The sequence below is a fragment of the Aquarana catesbeiana genome, linkage group LG09 (genome assembly GCF_042186555.1).
Source record: "Aquarana catesbeiana isolate 2022-GZ linkage group LG09, ASM4218655v1, whole genome shotgun sequence".
Classification (NCBI taxonomy): domain Eukaryota; kingdom Metazoa; phylum Chordata; class Amphibia; order Anura; family Ranidae; genus Aquarana; species Aquarana catesbeiana.
Genome location: NC_133332.1, coordinates 26,018,087 through 26,037,385, shown reverse-complemented (window position 1 = coordinate 26,037,385; position 19,299 = coordinate 26,018,087). Strand labels below are relative to the sequence as shown.

The 19,299-nt window shown below is 44.2% G+C and overlaps 1 protein-coding gene across 1 annotated transcript in view; it reads right to left on the bottom strand.

The window, feature by feature from the left end:
* GABBR1 (gamma-aminobutyric acid type B receptor subunit 1) overlaps positions 1-19,299 on the bottom strand; it is a 333,519-nt gene that overhangs the window by 204,771 nt on the left and 109,449 nt on the right. The window contains 1 exon segment of the mRNA XM_073598155.1: positions 17,716-17,904. Within this exon segment, the coding sequence (XP_073454256.1) occupies positions 17,716-17,904 (189 nt within the window).

Sequence of the window (19,299 nt, the reverse complement as noted above, 5' to 3'; positions counted from 1 at the left end):
CTCACAGTCAACATTCTAATTCATCCCAAAGGTGTTCTATGGGGTTGAGGTCAGGACTCTGTGCAGGCCAGGCAAGTTCCTCCACCCCAAACTCGCTCATCCATGTCTTTATGGACCTTGCTTTGTGCACTGGTGCGCAGTCATGTGGGAACAGGAAGGGGCCATCCCCAAACTGTTCCCACAAAGTTGGGAGCATGAAATTGTCCAAAATGTCTTGGTATGCTGATGTCTTAAGAGTTCCCTTCACTGAAATTAAGGGGCCAACTTCAACCCCTGAAAAACAATAATCCATAATAAACCATAATCCCCCCTCCTCCACCAAATGATTTGGACCAGTGTACAAATCAAGGTCCATAAAGACATGGATGAGCAAGTTTGGGGTGGAGGAACTTGACTGGCCTGAACAGAGTCCTGATCTCAACCCAATAGAACACCTTTGGGATGAATTAGAGCGGAGACTGCGAGCCAGACCTTCTCGTCCAACATCAGTGCCCGACCTCACAAATGTTCTTCTGGAAGAATGGTCAAACATTCCCATAGACACACTCCTAAACCTTGTGGACAGCGTTCCTAGAAGAGTTGAAGCTGTTATAGCTGCAAAGGGTGGGCCAACTCAATACTGAACCCTACGGACTAAGACTGGGATGCCATTACAGTTTATGTGTGTGTAAAGGCAGGTGTCCCAATACTTTTGGTAATATAGTGTATATATTTCTTTTCTTTTTATCTATCTATCTATCTATCTATCTATCTATCTATCTATCTATCTATCTATCTATCTATCTATCTATCTATCTATCTATCTATCTCTCTATCTATCTACACAGGGGAACCTTGGATTATGAGTATAATCCGTTCCAGGAGAATGATTGTAATCCAAAGCATATCGCATATCAAAGCGAGTTTCCCCATAGAAGTCAATGGAAACGAAGATTATTATTATTATTATTTCAGGTACTTATATAGCGCCGTCAATTTACGCAGCGCTTTACATATACATTGTACATTCACACCAGTCCCTATACCCTCAAGGAGCTTACACTCTAAGGTCCCTAACTCACATTCATACATACACTAGGGACAATTTAGACAGGATCCAATTAACCTACCAGCATGTCTTTGGAGTGATTCGTTCCACATTGACTTCTATTGCATGTGTCCAGAGGTGGGGGTGGGGGTGGGGGGCGCCGGAGAGGCTCGGAAATACTTGGAGACCGCTCGGCTGCACTCGGAAAGGCTCAGGAACGGAGTATTTCTGAGTGCTTCTGAGTATTTCAGAGTGTCACCGGCGGCCCCCCGCACCTCTGGCCAGATGCGGGTACTGCACACACAGAGGCTTGAATCCTGCTCGTTTTGCGAGACAACACTCGCAAACCGAGTCAGGATTTAAAAAAAAAAAAATTGCTCGTATTGCGAAATGCTCGTTAACCGCGTTACTCGCAATCCGAGGTTCCACTGTATATACTGTATATATATATCTATATATATATAGATATATATATATATAATGTGTGTATCTATAGATACACACATTATATATATATATATATATATATATATATATATATATATATATAGAGAGAGAGAGAGAGAGAGAGGAGAGAGAGAGAGAAGAGAGAGAGAGAGAGAGAGAGAGAGAGAGAGAGAGAGAGAGAGGAGAGAGAGAGAGAGAGGAGAGAGAGAGAGAGAGAGAGAGATTTTTTATATATATATATATAAATAGATAGATAGATAGATATATCTATATATATATATATACTGTGTGTGTATGTGTGTATCTATATATATATATATATATATACATATATACATATATATATGTATATATATATAGATACACACATATCTATATATATCTATATAGATATATATAACTATATATATATATATATATACAGTATATACAGTGGAACCTCAGATTGCGAGTAACGTGGTTAACGATTAATTATAATTTTATTAAATATTGTAATATATCTGTATTATATTTAAATATTTTGTATTTTCACAAAGTCATTTTTATCCACAGTAAAAATATTTTTTTTAAAACAGTATGTGCTGCATAAAAAAATAAATATTTTTTTGCAAGACATTATTACCAAAGGAAACCTTGTTTGTCCTAAAAAAAATTAAAAAATAAATTAAAAAAAAAGAAAGGATGTATTACTTAGTTATTTTAAGTTTTGCTGAACTTTTTCACGATGTATTACTTAGTTATTTTAAGTTTTGCTGAACTTTTTCACAATAGTTCATAGGGAATGTACCGTGAGAGAGCTAAAGTGGTTGAATAGATTGGATATATTATATCTCGCAAGAAGAAGTCACCCAACATTAATTAAAAAAAAAAAAAATGCCTCCCATGACTAAAAAGATTTTATTCTTGCTAGTGTGAATAGTAAGTCCCAAAGACAAGGCCTCTGATAGGCGTAATAGATTTACCATGACAGCTGAAGTATCACTAATACTACAGGCAAAATGAAGTGACATAAATGTCAGATCTCTCAGTTTCTATACAGGTGTCGGCTCATATTTGGGAATGCTGTAAGCGTCTTTCGAATAAAGCAAAACTAAATAAATTCTCGCCCTAATCCACATCATTTATCAATCCCAGTTACTCCCTTTGTGGGAACCAAACATACAGCCGATGTACTATTGATTTATGCATTGTTCATGAAATCCAATCCAGTTGACATAGTGCAATACTGTAATGAATACACGGCACAGACACAAAAGATTGCTGGAAAATATTATTTATTGCTGCAGAAATTGGCTGCTTCATCCTCGGTGCACTGTGGAGTAAAAACACAATTTTAAAAATGTAAAAAGTTGTGCAAGAGAGACCCCTGGTGGTGAAATAGGAACCCTGCAGGCTTTGTATTGGCGACTTGTTTGACTTGCACCTGAACTCTGCCATGCCTCTGAAAAACGATCCGCGTTCAGATCGCTTTTCACAGGCGGAAAGGAGGCGATGTGATGCCTCCTCACCGCCTGTTTTAACCCCAAAATGACTGCAGCACAGGGACACAACCACATACATAGCATCTAGTTGCAGGTCAAGTGCGGCGTTTCCCCATTCACTTGAATGGGTTTTGCATGGCGGGCTTACTGCAGTCTTTGCATGCATGTGAACAGCCCTATCTGCTGTTGTTGCAGCTTAAGAGGAGATGGGGGCGCTAAAAACGCGGCTGATACACAACTGGGCATATTACCCCCCCCCAAAATATAAATGAGCCCTTAGTGGTGAGGGGTGCTGTCACATCTCAATATTAAACTTTATCTATTTGATGCAGCAGAATAACAGTTAGTGCCGGCTCACACCAGCGTGATTCCAGCGCCGGTTCCCACATCGCATAGAAGTCGCAGGCGGTTCACGCTGTCCTATGTGAGCTGCTGTGGATGTCAATAGAAAGTTAATGACACCCCCAGATCGGTTCACATTGCAGTGCGAACTGTGAATTCAGACAGGAATCGGATCGCACCCAATGCCATCCGATTCTGGTGCGAACCAAAAAAAAAGGGTCCTGCACCATATTAGAGTTGCACGATTCTGGCCAAAATGAGAATCACAATTTTTTTTTTGCTTAGAATAAAGATCACAATTCTCGCGGCGTAAAATCTTTGACATTATACAAAAAAAATTGGGCTAACTTTACTGGTTAGTTGTTTTTTTTTTTTTTTTTAATTCATTAAAGTTTAATTTTTCCCCCCAAAAAAATGCATTTGAACGACTGCTGCGCAAATACAGTGTGACATAAAATATTGCAACAACCACCATTTTATTCTCTATTTATTCTCTATCTCTTTATTCATTATTTAGGGTCTACTAAAAAATATATATAATGTTTGGGGGTTCTAAGTAATTTTCCAGCAAAAAAAAAAAAGATTTTAACTTGAAACCAACAAATGTCAGAAAAAGATTTAGTGTTTAAGTGGTTAAACTTCCCTCATTTTCACACCAAAGTGTAATCCTTTGATCTAAAGGACAAATGGTTACAATGTTTATACTTAAATTCCACTTCTAAAGAATGTTGTGATTCTTGGCAGACTGCCCGCTTTTTTTTCCCTTACTTTTGACAGCTGTCGGCTTCACCAGAGCAGAGAGAATTCTCTGCATAGAAAGAATCGGGAAATGCTTTGTCAAGATCGCAAGGGGGAAAAAAAAAAATCGTGATAATGATGTTTAATGATTAATCGTGCAGCTCTACACACTATGCATTTGTAAATGTGAATGTTTTCCCAGTTCAGTGCTGAATTTTAAAAGGGTTCGGGAACTTATTTCCTCGCATTTCTTGGACCCCTTTCACACTGGGGCCGCGGCCACGTTCGTGGTAAAGTGTTGCTCATTTCAGCGGCGCTTTACCGCTGTTTAAGTGGCCCTTTTCGATGGCCCTGAATCAAGGCTGACCGCTTGTGGCTGTGAGTTTCAAACAGGAGCCAATAGAAATCCTTCCTTTGGTCTGTTGGCTGTGCTAATATACTTAAAGCCCTGTACACACGATCAGATTTTCCAACGGGAAATGTGTGATGACAGGCTGTTGGCGGAAAATCCGACCGTTTGTACGCTCCATCGGACAATTGTTGTCGGATTTTCCGCAGACAAATGTTGGATGGCAGGCTTTAAAATTTTCCGTGGACAAATGTCAGTTGTCGGATTTTCCAAGCGTGTGTACACAAGTCCGTCAGACAAAAGTCCAAAGTACAAACACGCATGCTCGGAAGCAAGGACGAGCCAGAAACGGTCGGTCTTGTAAACTAGCGTTCGTAATGGAGAATTAACATTCGTGACGCGGCAAATGATGAAATCTGGAAATGCAGCGCACAATTCTCTTCTTCTTTAATGGGATAATAATGAAGCTGCTTTGCTGGTGATACTGATGGAGTTATTGCAAACAAATTTTCAAAGGCTTTTTTTTCTAGTGATATCAACAATAATATTATTATGCTTGTTATTTTTTTTTGGGGGGGGGGGGGGGGGGGGGCAAGTTACCACAACACCATTACCCCGTAGTTTTTATGATCAAAGATACAACTATGTTGGTGTCCCCTTGTTAATTTTACATTGTATTTTTTTTAATGTAACTGCCGACTCCCAAACTGTCATTTGAGGTAAAACACATAGCCAAGTATTATTCTACACAATTTTTTTATTGCGCATTAAAAAAAAGTAAACAAATAACATTAGACATGATATCTGTCAATAGAACTTAACCAAAAAGTGCATTCTATGCATCCAAAAATATAGAAAATATAACAAATCATTATTATTCAACCAAAAAATAAAATAAAAGCCTCATGCATGTGTCCTACTTCTTAATATAGGGGGTCAACAATGCCAAGAGTTGGTGAAAGCAGGGGTCCTTCATCCGGAGATAATTACGAAAATCATCCGGATTATTCTCCTGGAGCTCCCGCAGCAAAGGCTTATGACATAATTGGTCACCATTAATAAAGCAACCAATTTTCAGTCCAAGAAATCCTCCTCCTCCTGTTCCTGGACTGGACTTGGGTCAAAGCAATAACTCCAAGGCCAATAATAAATAACACGTTATCTCCTCCGATTCCGCAACATGTCTGGTTGAGGAACAGGCGTTCAGAAACTAACTGAAAAGCGCAAAATGAAAAGCGCAAATCAACACTCACCAAACTTCTACTAACACGAAATTAGCAGAAGGAGCCCAAAGGGTGGTGCTAAAGAGCTGAAAACCACGTAGTACGTCACTACATTCGTGTTTGTTGGCCGACAATTGTGTGCCGTTTGTATGCAAGACCAGTTTGAGGCCAACGCCCTTCGGAGAAAAGTCCAATTGTGTGTACAAGGCTTAACTTAATATGCCCCTAACCTTTCTCCCATCCCTATTTACCTGTTATTCTGGGTTTTTAAAACACACACTTACCTGTCCGGCGATCCAGCATTATCCTGCAGCAATGCGCTTTGCAAATGTCTACCCCTGGAAAGGGTCCTGTGTGTCTTTGGCTCCGAAATAAGGTGCAAATTCAGGCAGAAATTCAGACCTGATTGACACCTGAATTGGGTCTGATAGAGAGCCGGTCACCACACTCTCCTGTCATGCGAATTGGATGCGGAGGAAATCCAGCCTAAAGGTTTTACATAAATGAATAAAAGCTGACCATTGTAAACACCCCTGCCAGTGGTAACTGGTTTGTCTCCTCTCTGTAACTGATACATTCTGCTGGAGAGCTTGTTCTTTTGAAAAACAACAGACTCACTATCTGGATCACCGGATGAAAATAGAAGAAAGAAAGAAAGAAGAAAGAAAGAAAGAAAGAAAGAAAGAAGAAAGAAAGAAAGAAAGAAAGAAAGAAAGAAAGAAAGAAAGAAAGAAAGAAAGAAAGAAAGAAAGCCTAAAAAAAGGAAAATTAATGAAGCATCTAAGAATTGGTAAGCTGGAGTATAATAATAAATGTTTGCTTTTGGGTTGCATTGACAGCATTGACAGATATCACTGATGGGCACTGACAGGCAGCACTGACAGATATCACTGATGGGCACTGACAGGCAGCACTGACAGATATCACTGATGGGCACTGACAGGCAGGCACTGATGGGCACTGGCAGGCAGCACTGATGGCACTGGCAGGCAGCATTGATGGGCACTGACAGGCAGCACTGACAAACATCACTGGTGGGCACTGACAGGCAGCACTGACAGATATCACTGATGGGCACTGACAGACATCACTGATGGGCACCGACAGGCAGCACTGACAGATATCACTGATGGGCACTGACAGGCATCACTGATGGGCACTGACAGGCATCACTGATGGGCACCTACAGGCAGCACTAACAGATACCACTGATGGGCACTGACAGGCATCGCTGATGGCACTGACAGGCATCACTGATGGGCACTGACAGGCATCACTGATGGGCACCTACAGGCAGCACTAACAGATACCACTGATGGGCACTGACAGGCATCACTGATGGGCACTGACAGCATCGCTGATGGGCACTGACAGGCATCACTGATGGGTACCTACAGGCAGCACTGACAGATAACACTGATTGGCACTGACAGGCATCACTGATGGGCACTGACAGATATGACTGATGGGCACTGACAGGCATCGCTGATGGGCACCGACAGGCAGCACTGACAGATATCACTGATTGGCACTGACAGGCATCACTGACAGATTTCGCTGATGGGCATTGACAGACCGCTGATGGGCACTGACAGGCATCACTGATGGGCACTGACAGGCATCGCTGATGGGCACTGACAGGCATCGCTGATGGGCACTGACAGGCATCGCTGATGAGCACTGATGGGGGATCTAGATGTCCTGTGTGGATTGCCGCTTACTGGCTCTCCTCTCCTCATGCGCTGTCAGCATGAGGAAAGAAATGCTGATAACAGGCAAATCCTGTTTACACTGTGATCAGCTGTGATTGGACACAGTGGATCACATGGTAAAGGGCCACTGTGATTGGCCCTTTACCCCCAATCTGTGATCAGCTGTGTCCGAAGGCCATACAGTTTATTTGGGTACAATGTCGCACGACCGCGCAATTGCCAGCTAAAGTAACGCAGTGGTGTATCGGGAAAAAATGGCCTGGTCGTGAAGGGGGTACATTTTCTGGAGCTCGAAGTAGTTAGTAGACCAAAAGAGAGTACAGGGGGTCCCGGGTTACAAACAAGTTAGGGACTATAGGTTTGTTCTTAAGTTGAATCTGTTTGTAAGTCGGAACAGGTACATTATTTTAAGTGTAGCTCCAGCCAAAAAAACTATTTTTAAGCTTTTTGGATAGCATAGGGAAGGTTTATCACCCCCTGTAACATTTGTTTTGCTGTCTGTGCCCATGTTCAGAAGATTTCACCTCACTTTCTGTCCCAATGACAATTGGATTTTGAAAATTTTGGGTTGTTGTGGAAACAAGCCTTGGTGATAAAGCATCAGTGGAGGTACCTTTTCCCCAAAATAGCACTTACAGGAGTGAATTTCCCTTCCTAGGGGTAGATTTCATCTTACTTCCTGGTGTCTGCCTCCGTTTGTAAGTAGGAGTCGTTTGTAAGTCGGATGTTTGTAACTAGGGGACCCCCTGTACATAGGTCATTGTTAGGCCTCGTTCCACGGGCAATAAAAGCAGTACTCTGAGGTGCTTTTTTAACGCTCCTCAAACTCCTAGTAAAGCAGAACTGATAATACAGACGGCGCACAGTGCTCTTCACATTATCAACACATGAAGAGTTTGAGTCGTGGAGCTTCATGTGGAGTTTTGGAAGGAGTTGCAGCATCTCATTCAAGTCCATGGTAACGCCCCATAAACACATGGGCATGGGTTTGCATTTGTTAGGCATTTGTAACAACAGCCCAAAAAAAATTAGGCATTTGGGGTGTGCTGGAGGGTCTATTGATGTTGGCTGCTGGGGGGATCTATTGTCACTGGTGGGGATCTGGTTTTGTGTGAGGGTCTATTTTTGCAGGCGGGGGGGGGGGGTTGGGGGATATAATGTTGCTGAGGGACTCTTATGTTCCTGGTAGGGATCTACTGTTGAGGGAGAGGTCTATTGTGTGCGGTTTGTTTCGTTCTGAATTAATATTCGGACAAAGTTTTTGTTACTCTGAGATTCGGATATATTTGAATACCTGAATTACAGTATGAACGAAGTTTACTGAGTGCTCTGAATGATTAAACGAAATTCAAATTTTACATCAAATTCCATTCGAATTGTAAACATATTCCTGAAATCAAAGACTGTGTGTGTTATTAGTACCATTTTTGAAATAAAGCTGTTTTTGTTGAGCCAGAAGGTGATTTAAACACTTCTCATCCGGGCCAATTCTGGCAGTTTGCTCCTACATTTTTTTTTCTAGAAAATTACTCAGAACCCCCAAACATTATATATATATATGTACCCTGTTTCCCCCAAAATAAGCCCTACCCTGAAAATAAGACCTACAAGGACTTTAACTAGGGCTTATTTGGGAGGTAGGGCTTATATTGCAGCCATCACCGGCAATCACGCTAGGTCTTATTTTCGGGGAAACAGGGTATATATATATATATATATATATATATATATATATATATATATATATATATTATGTATTTATTTATTTTTAGCAGAGACTCTAGGAAATAAAATGGCAGTCTTTGCAACTTTTTATGTCACACGGTATTTGCGCAGCGATTTTTAAAATGTGTTTTGTTTGAAAAAAAAAACAGTTTCAAGAATTAAATTAAAAAAAAACAGTAAAGTTAGCCCACTTTTTTTGTATACTAAGAAAGATGATGTTGCACCGAGTAAATAGATACCCAACATGACACGCTTTAAAATTGCGCACACTCGTGGAATGGTGCCAAACTTTGGTACTTAAAAATCTCCATAGGCGACACTTTAAAAAAAAATTAACAGGTTACATGTTTAGAGGTTTATAAGACCCCCAAATCTCTCCTCCAGGCAGGAAAGACCAAGATCAAAAGAAAAAAAAAAAAAACGATCTCGGGCCTTTCCAGCCAAGTCCCCGGCAATGTTTACTTCCGCCAAGCCGAACGCAACGTCATAATGTTGCATCCGGGCCTCCAAAGGTCATAGAGATTGCCAGGGACCATCTGGTCCCTGGCAATCTCTATGCTCAACTGCCGGTGTCGGTGAATTCCTTCTCCTACTCGCCAATTGCACGGGAGAACCGTTGGAAACATCGGAGGGAGGCGGGAGGCGGGAGGGGGGAGGACGTTCCCTCCCACCGCCTGTAAGAATGATCAAGCTGCTGGGAGATCTGTTGTAGCTGCTGGGAGGGTATTTTGTTGTGAGTAGTTCATTGTTGCTGCGGTGGGGGGGGGTCTATTGTTGTGTGGGGTCTTCTTGCTGGGGTGGGATCTATCATTGCTGCATGGGGATCTATTGTTGCTGGGGGGTGGAGTGCATTGTTGCTGGGGGAGTCTATTGTTGCGTGGTGGATCTGTTGCTGCTGGGGAGGGGTCTATTGTTGCTGGGGGATCTATTGTTGCTGGCTGCAGGGGATCTATTTGACTGCTTTTCTTGTTATTAACAAATATCATACACATTATTTAGCGCCACAAAATGATACTTGGTTCTGTATTCTCTAAAAGGGGTGGTGCTCAGAGGTGGGTAGGGGGTGGAACCAAGGGACAGTGCTCAGAGGTGGGTAGGGGGTGGATCCAAGGAACGGTGCTCAGAGGTGGGTAGCGGGTGGAACCAAGGGACGGTGCTTAGAGGTGGGTAGGGGGTGGAACCAAGGGACGGTGCTCAGAGGTGGGTAGGGGATGAACCAAGGGACGGTGCTCAGAGGTTGGTAGGGGGTGAAACCAAGGAATGGTACTCAGAGATGGGTAGGGGCTGGAACCAAGGAACGTTGCTCAGAGGTGGGTAGGGGGGTGGAACAAAGGGACGGTGCTCAGAGGTGGGTAGGGGGTGGAACCAAGGGATGGTGCTCAGAAGTGGGTAGGGGGTGGAACCAAGGAACGGTGCTCAGAGGTGGGTAGCGGGTGGAACCAAGGGACGATGCTCAGAGGTGGGTAGGGGATGAACCAAGGAACGGTGCTCAGAGGTGGGTAGCGGGTGGAACCAAGGAACGGTGCTCAGAGGTGGGTAGCGGGTGGAACCAAGGGACGGTGCTTAGAGGTGGGTAGGGGGTGGAACCAAGGGATGGTGCTCAGAGGTGGGTAGGGGATGAACCAAGGGACGGTGCTTAGAGGTGGGTAGGGGGTGAAACCAAGGAATGGTACTCAGAGATGGGTAGGGGCTGGAACCAAGGAACGTTGCTCAGAGGTGGGTAGGCGGTAGAACCAAGGGACAGTGTTCAGAGGTGGGTAGGGGGTGGAACCCAGGGACGGTGCTCAGAGGTGGGTAGAGGATGAACCAAGGGACGGTGCTTAGAGGTGGGTAGGGGGTGAAACCAAGGAATGGTACTCAGAGATGGGTAGGGGCTGGAACCAAGGAACGTTGCTCAGAGGTGGGTAGGGGGGTGGAACAAAGGGACGGTGCTCAGAGGTGGGTAGGGGGTGGAACCAAGGGATGGTGCTCAGAAGTGGGTAGGGGGTGGAACCAAGGAACGGTGCTCAGAGGTGGGTAGCGGGTGGAACCAAGGGACGATGCTCAGAGGTGGGTAGGGGATGAACCAAGGAACGGTGCTCAGAGGTGGGTAGCGGGTGGAACCAAGGAACGGTGCTCAGAGGTGGGTAGCGGGTGGAACCAAGGGACGGTGCTTAGAGGTGGGTAGGGGGTGGAACCAAGGGATGGTGCTCAGAGGTGGGTAGGGGATGAACCAAGGGACGGTGCTTAGAGGTGGGTAGGGGGTGAAACCAAGGAATGGTACTCAGAGATGGGTAGGGGCTGGAACCAAGGAACGTTGCTCAGAGGTGGGTAGGCGGTAGAACCAAGGGACAGTGTTCAGAGGTGGGTAGGGGGTGGAACCCAGGGACGGTGCTCAGAGGTGGGTAGAGGATGAACCAAGGGACGGTGCTTAGAGGTGGGTAGGGGGTGAAACCAAGGAATGGTACTCAGAGATGGGTAGGGGCTGGAACCAAGGAACGTTGCTCAGAGGTGGGTAGGCGGTAGAACCAAGGGACAGTGCTCAGAGGTAGGTAGGAGGTGGAACCAAGGGACGGTGCTCAGAGGTGGGTAGCGGGTGGAACCAAGGGACGGTGCTTAGAGGTGGGTAGGGGGTGGAACCAAGGAACGGTGCTCAGAGGTGGGTAGGGGCTGGAACCAAAGGGCGGTGCTCAGAAGTGGGTAGGGGGTGGAACCAAGGGTGGGTAGGGAAACAAGGGACGGTGCTCAGAGGTGGGTAGGGGGTGGAGACAGAGGGTGACTCAGAATGGGGGAGTCCCTGCACCTACGCTCTAAGAAAAAAAGGCCTGCCTTTATTAAACTCAACGAACAACTGGCATTAACACTATAGGCACGTTTGTTAAGCGTCAGTATTTTGAATGTGAACACGGCCATAAGGTTTCCATAAGCTGGTATTAGAATCATTGGAGTGCTGTAGAATCTTTTGCAATTAGGTAATTGCAGTCCTTTTCCAGAACTCGCTTACACAGTTCACCTCCCTGTGCCTCTGACACTACTGATACATAGCATTGGAAAATTCCCAATATTTTACTAAAAAAACTAGAAGCAATCAAAATGGTTTTTGGTGATAAGAATCCCGTTGCATTGCAGGTAATCTTTTTGATCTTACATATTTACATTATGCACCGTGATAGTAGCATCGGCATATATCCAGGAGATCTTATATTTTTCATGAGCAATTTTCTGCAATTACCTTCACTGTCCAACTCCACTGGCTGGCTCAGCATCTGACCAAGAGGGGATGCAGGGGACAGGTTCCACCACTAGAGGGCAGCAGACTACACCAGTCTGGGCCTACACACCAGTTGGCAGAGGACTATTTACTAAATGAGTAGAGCATGTTCACATTCAAGGTCAATTTTCATGTATTTTAGTGAATAAGGAGAAAGAAAGTGAAAATTTACTTTGCAAAAAATACCCCCCCCCAAAAAAAAAAAAAGTGTGCATATATATATATATATATATATATATATATATATATATTCCTTGCACTTGATTTGATATTTGACATTTAACCATTTGCTGACCAGGCCTTTTCTGGAACTTTGTGTTTACAAGTTTAAATTAGTATTCTTTTCTAGAAAATTACTTAGAACCCCCCCAAACATTATATATATATTTTTTTTTTTTAGCAGAGACCCTATAGCAGTGATGGTTAACCTTGGCACCCCAGATGTTTTGGAACTACATTTCCCATGATGCTCAACTACACTGCAGAGTGCATGAGCATCATGGGAAATGGTAGTTCCAAAACATCTGGGGTGCCAAGGTTCTCCATCACTGCCCTAGAGAATAAAACGGCAATCGTTGCAAAATGTTATGTCACAGCAGTCTTTCAAACGCAACTTTTTTGGGAAAAAATACACTTTAATGAATTAAAAAAAAAACCCAATAGTTCCCCAAATTTTTATTGTATAATGTGAAAGATGATGTTACGCCCAGTAAATAGATACCTAACATGTCATGCTTTAAAATTGCGCATGTTTGTGGAATGGTGACAAACTATGGTACTTATGGAACTCTCCATAGGCAACGCTTTACATTTTTTTACAGGTTACCTGTTTAGAGTTACAGAGGAGGTCCAGTGCTAGAATTATTGCTCTCGCTCTAATGATCGCGGCGATACTTCACATGTGTGGTTTGAACAGCGTTTACATATGCGTTTGCTTCTGTGTGCAAGCACGGATGGATGGGACGCTTTACTTTTTTTTTTCATTCTCCCTTTATTTTTTTTATCACTTTTATTCCTATTATAAGGAATGTAAACATCCCTTGTAATAGAAATAAGCATGACAGGTCCTCTTTATTGAAAGATCTGGAGTCAAAAAGAAAAAAAATATATAAAATAAAAATTTTGACACTTTGACTTAAAAAAAAAAAAAAAATCTTTATGCCTGAGATCCAGAAGTGACATTAAAGGTCACTCCGGTCCTCCAAGGGCATAGAGATGAGTAATCACTTAACTTCCTGCTTAGCCATTTACCGATGGCTCAGATAAACGCGAAAACAACCAGGAAGCGATGGGAGGGAGGGGCACCTCTCCCGCTGACTCCAAAAGTGATCCCGCGCCAAATATGCTGTTGGGATCACTTTTATCAGACGCTGAATTGCCCGCAGAAAAAAAAATTATACTGGGGTTATGCTGCTAGCTGCTGCCGTAACCCTGGTATTAAACGTCAAATTAAAAAAACATATATATACTGTGGTCGGTCGGCAAGTATGTTGTCACCCCGTAACACATGTGTGTCAACAAAAGGGTGGACTTTAACGGCCACATGCATTACTGGGCAGCCAATGTTGCTGTGCTGAGCGCATATTCCCAGCACAGAGACCGATTCTGGGGAAAAACCTAAGGGACCTTTCATACTGCAGGTTCCTACAGGGGTAGAGCTACACTTGGGGGCTCATCCGGGATTGAGGACAGCTCTTGGTTTACCCTAACGATCCGGGACCGGATTCCAATCATGTGACCACTTTGACAGCTAATCACTGTAATCACATGATCACCAATCCTTCCTGCCCTCCCCCAGGTGTACAGACCCCAGTAAAGGGACACCAGGGCTAGGTGGGAAGGGATTAACGTCAGTTTGACATCACTTCATTCACTAAGCTAAGTGAATTTTCTCTTTGCCCAGTGAAATTTCACTTACCTTGGTGAAGGAGGAGAAGTTGGGCTAACTTCAACCAACCAAGTGAACATGTTCTACTCCTTTATTTAATTCATGTTTGCAAATATGAGTTTGGGCTAATAAGAAAGCCCTGCACTAACTGCTCTTGTTGGCAGCTCCTGGACAGATATTATGTCTGCTAGCGGTGGGGAGGAGGGGAATAAATCTTTCTCATTCAACTTTATGGCGGGCATTGATAAAAATTTTGCACAGCTTTTCAGCTATCAAAACTGAATGCAAATTTGTTGTGAGTTAATAAGGCAAAAACAAATGTTCTTAGGCTATATTCTCTCTACATCAAATGTCATTTATTGCAAAAAAAAAAAAAAAAAAGACTGTGTGAATGGGGAAAATACCGCATTATGGCCACTAGACGAAGCTGAGGAGCATACTTATTTTCTATTATACTCATCGCCATCTAGTGGCAATATTGCAGGATTTTCTTAATTCACACTGTTATTCTTTTTTTTTTAATGTCATCCACCAGGCTTCCTGTAGCACCAGATGACCGCTCAGTTTGCTACCGACAACTAAACAAAGAAGTGACCCAGCAATCACCTGATCGCTGCATCACCTCCCAAATGCCATTTTAACAGAGCAGAAAGCCCCACTCTTTATGTGTAGTGGCAGCCATGAGCTGCTCCACCTGCCTACACATTGTTGTGAAAAATGGGCAAACTGTTGGACTAAAAACTTCCCATGACAAGAACAGCGACACATTTATTTTGACCTATTGTCTGGGTTGTGCCCTCTTCCATTACTGAAGAACTACAAAAAGGAGCGCCAGACCAAATCCAAATGAAAGAGCCCAGGATCGTTTTAATAGTTGGCTAAAAAAAAGTCCTATAAAAACAGCCAACACGTTTTGAGAGCAACACCACTCCTACTTCATCAGGGCTCCACACAGTATAAAACTCAGACGGTCTTGTGCTTCTTTCCGTATTTCCCCAGTCCAACCTGGCCTTCTGCTTCCCCCCCCCCCAAGAGGGAGTGGTCATTACCTCATGGGGAGGAGGGGGGGCTGATGAGACTACCCTGCCTAAAGCATGGTTGGGGTGTTCTGAATGTTTGGGTGACAACTAGTGGATGTCCAGAATGTGGGGTGACAAATGGCGTTAGTTACTGGTGACCTCTGCACTCCGTTACACACTACTGACCCCTGCACTTAGTATTACTTACTCCTGACCCCTACACTGTGTTACATAGTACTAACCCCTATATTCTTGTGTTACTTACTCCAAACCCTTACACTTTCTGAACTTTTTGCATTACTTACCTCTGACCTCTGCATACTGCTTATTCCTGACCTCTACACTCTGTGTTACTTATTCTTAAACTTTGTGTGTTACCTACTCCTGACTCCTGCACATTGTGTGTAACTTACTCCTGAGCCCTGCACATTGTGTGTTACTTACTCCTGAACCCTGCACATTGCGTGTCACTCACTCCTGACCCCTGCACATTGTGTGTTACTTACTCCTGAACCCTGCACATTGTGTGTCACTCACTCCTGACCCCTGCACAGTGTGTGTTACTTACTCCTGACCCCTATACTTTGTGAGTTACTTACTCCTAAACCCTACACATTGTGTGTTGCTTACTCCTGAACCCTGCACACTGCATTGTGCAGTCCTGACCCCCTTAGTCCTGACCCCCCTGTGTTATTTACTCCTACCTGCACTTTGTGTGTTACTTACTCCTGACCTCTAAAAACTGTGTTACTTACACCTGACCCTTACATTCTGTTTTACCTACTCCTGACCCCTGCACATTGTGTGTCACTTACTCCTGAACCCTGCACATTGTGTGTTACTTACTCCTGAGCCCTGCACATTGCGTGTTACCTACTCCTGACCCCTGCACATTGTGTGTTACTTACTCCTGAGCCCTGCACGCTGTGTGTCACCTACTCCTGACCCCTGCACATTGTGTGTTACTTACTCCTGAACCCTGCACATTGTGTGTTACTTACTCCTGAACCCTGCACATTGTGAGTTACTTACTCCTAAACCCTACACATTGTGTGTTGCTTACTCCTGAACCCTGCACACTGCATTGTGCAGTCCTGACCCCCTTAGTCCTGACTCCCCTGTGTTATTTACTCCTACCTGCACTTTGTGTGTTACTTACTCCTGACCCCTGCAAACTGTGTTACTTACACCTGACCCTTACATTCTGTTTTACCTACTTCTGACCCCTGCACATTGTGTGTCACTTACTCCTGAACCCCCACATTGTGTGTTACTTACTCCTGAGCCCTGCACATTGTGTGTCACTTACTCCTGGCCCCCGCACATTGTGTGTCACTTACTCCTGACCCCTGCACATTGTGTGTTACTTACTCCTGACCCCTGCAAATTGTGTGTTACTTACTCCTGACCCCTATACATTGTGAGTTAATTACTCCTAAACCCTACACATTGTGTGTTGCTTACTCCTGAACCCTGCACACTGCATTGTGCAGTCCTGACCCCCCTGTGTTATTTACTCCTACCTGCACTTTGTGTGTTACTTACTCCTGACCCCTGCAAACTGTGTTGCTTACACCTGACCTTTACATTCTGTGTTACTTACTCCTAACCTTTGTGCTCTGTACGTTTCCTAATCCTGAACCCTGCACACTTACTTTTTCCTGACCCCTACACTCTGTTTTACTTACTCCTAACCCCTGTATTGTGTGGTAATTACTCCTGGCCCCTGCACTGTGAGTTACTACAACATATATACTGGTATATTTTTTCAAACTTTGGTATGTCAGCTAAATAAACTATCTTATATTTTGAGAGAGCTGAACCACCCAGGCAAAAACGTGATCATCGCCCCTCTGAGCACTTGCTTATTTATGCAGGGAGGTGGATCGGCCAAAGAAAGCTGCTATGCTTTTGCTCTGTCGGATTGGCAGTACAGGAAGTAATATGGTAACCCGGTGACCGCACAATCCCTTCCTTGTTTCCTTTCCAACAGTAAACAATAATGTTAAATGACCGCCACCTACCACAGGTGTTAGAGGAAGCCCAGCATTAAACCAATATGTCCTCTGCTGTGGGCTCCAGGCGCCATCTTGGGGTAGCCTGTGTCTAGCAATAGAACAAGGTTCTCATGAAATTTGGGGAGCAAATTGTGGATGCAGAGGAGCTGTATATAGCTCCATTTGTGTCACTGAGGAGCACCCAGCAAGGAGGGAATTACTAGGCAGGTATAGGAACCCATCTATTGGTCGGTTTCGGTCTAGGGACAGGACATTATGGAGAAGAATACATGGTTGTTACTCTTAGGTATGCTTGAAAAGATGTAGCGTTGCCTGTTCCCTTTAAACCTCTGCCACACGGCATGCACCCCATACACACTGAGATTTGCCTGGTTCAGACAGTTTGAACAGAAACACGATGTCTGTCCTACAGAAACCAAAATTTTGGGCAGAGTCCCAGGCGCATGGTTCCCCCCCCATTATACCATCAATCAGCTTTACCTTCTTCTCATCTCACCTTGGCAGGTAGGTTTAGGGTGGTCCCACTTCCCCGCTTTGGTACACATGCTGTGACTGGAGCCCACCAGCAGGAAGCCTGGGTCACATCGGAACCGGATGCTTGTGCCTTCCATTGGTACTCGGCCCATCGCGCTGACATCCACCTGCCCGTTCTCCAGCTTCAGGTGCATACGTGGGCAGGTGGGGACTACGAGAGAGGAAGAAAAAAACAAGAGTCAGCACCAATTTAATATAGAATGCCCCCTTTGGCTAGGCTAAAGCCCAATGTGGCTAATGTAGCCCTAATATAGAACTCCAGCCCAAACTGTTTTCTAGTTTAAGATAAGAAGAGTGGTAAAGTAATAGAACTGCTTTGATTGTTGTCTGCATTTTGACTGGTGATATTTTCTCTAACTTCCTGTGCCAAAAAACAGGAAATAAGAGGAAATTTCTCTTAATTGAAGGAAAACCCCACCTTTGACAGCAGACACCAGAACAAGTGTCCCCATTGGAAGATTTTCTTTCTACTGATGTTCTGATGAAAGCTGAAAAAAATTAGATTTTTCATCACTTACCACTTCCAATGGTCTCAGGACAGAAAAGTTTTAACTTTTCTCACTCCATTTGAAAGTAAAAAAAAAAAAAGTGGTTGGATGTCCAATTTAAGGCTGTCCTTAAAAGAGAAGTATGGGTTTTGCAGCTGTTCCTCCGCCGTCTCTGCACTGAGAACTGAGCCACCGAACATCGCCGATGGCTCCGTTCTCACTCCTCCCCGAACAGAGCGATGGTGACTGCCAGTCACCATCGCTCCTTCTCTGCTCCTCCACGCTCATTGGAGTGCTGAGCTGTGGAGGGGCGGGAAGTGGCTGTCTCAGCGTCTCAGCGTCTCGCTGAGACTGCCATCAATCAAGGCAGCTGGCGGATCCAAAATTGGGAAGTCGGGATGACGCGGTGCCTCGACTGATAGCAGTGACGTCAGTGCTGAGCTGACTTTAGACCGTTCTCTGCTGAAAACGGGTCACAGGAGTGCAAAACGGATTGCACTCCTGTCACCCTTAGGAGAAGCCCAGCCTACAAAGTTCAGGCTGGACTTCTCCTTTAAACAGGGCAGGTTTTTTTTTATATGTGACCGGTGGTAGCATCTCTAATGAGAACTGCACCATGTACGTTGTACACTATATTACCAAAAGTATTGGGACGCCTGCCTTTACACGCACATGAACTTTAATGGCATCCCAGTCTAATGCCGCGTACACACGATCGGACATTCCGACAACAAAATCCTGGATTTATTTCCGATGGATGTTGGCTCAAACTTGGCTTGCATATACACGGTCACACAAATGTTGACGGAAATTCCGAACGTCAAGAACGCGGTGACGTACAACACGTATGACGAGCCGAGAAAAATAAAGTTCAATAGCCAGTGTGGCTCTTCTGCTTGATTCCGAGCATGCGTAGAATTTCGTGCGTTGGAATTTTGTACACACAATCAGAATTTCCCACACCGGATTTTGATGTCAGAATGTCCGATGGAGCCTACACACGGTCGGAATTTCTGACAACAAGCTCCCATCGAACATTTGTTGTCAGAAATTCCGAT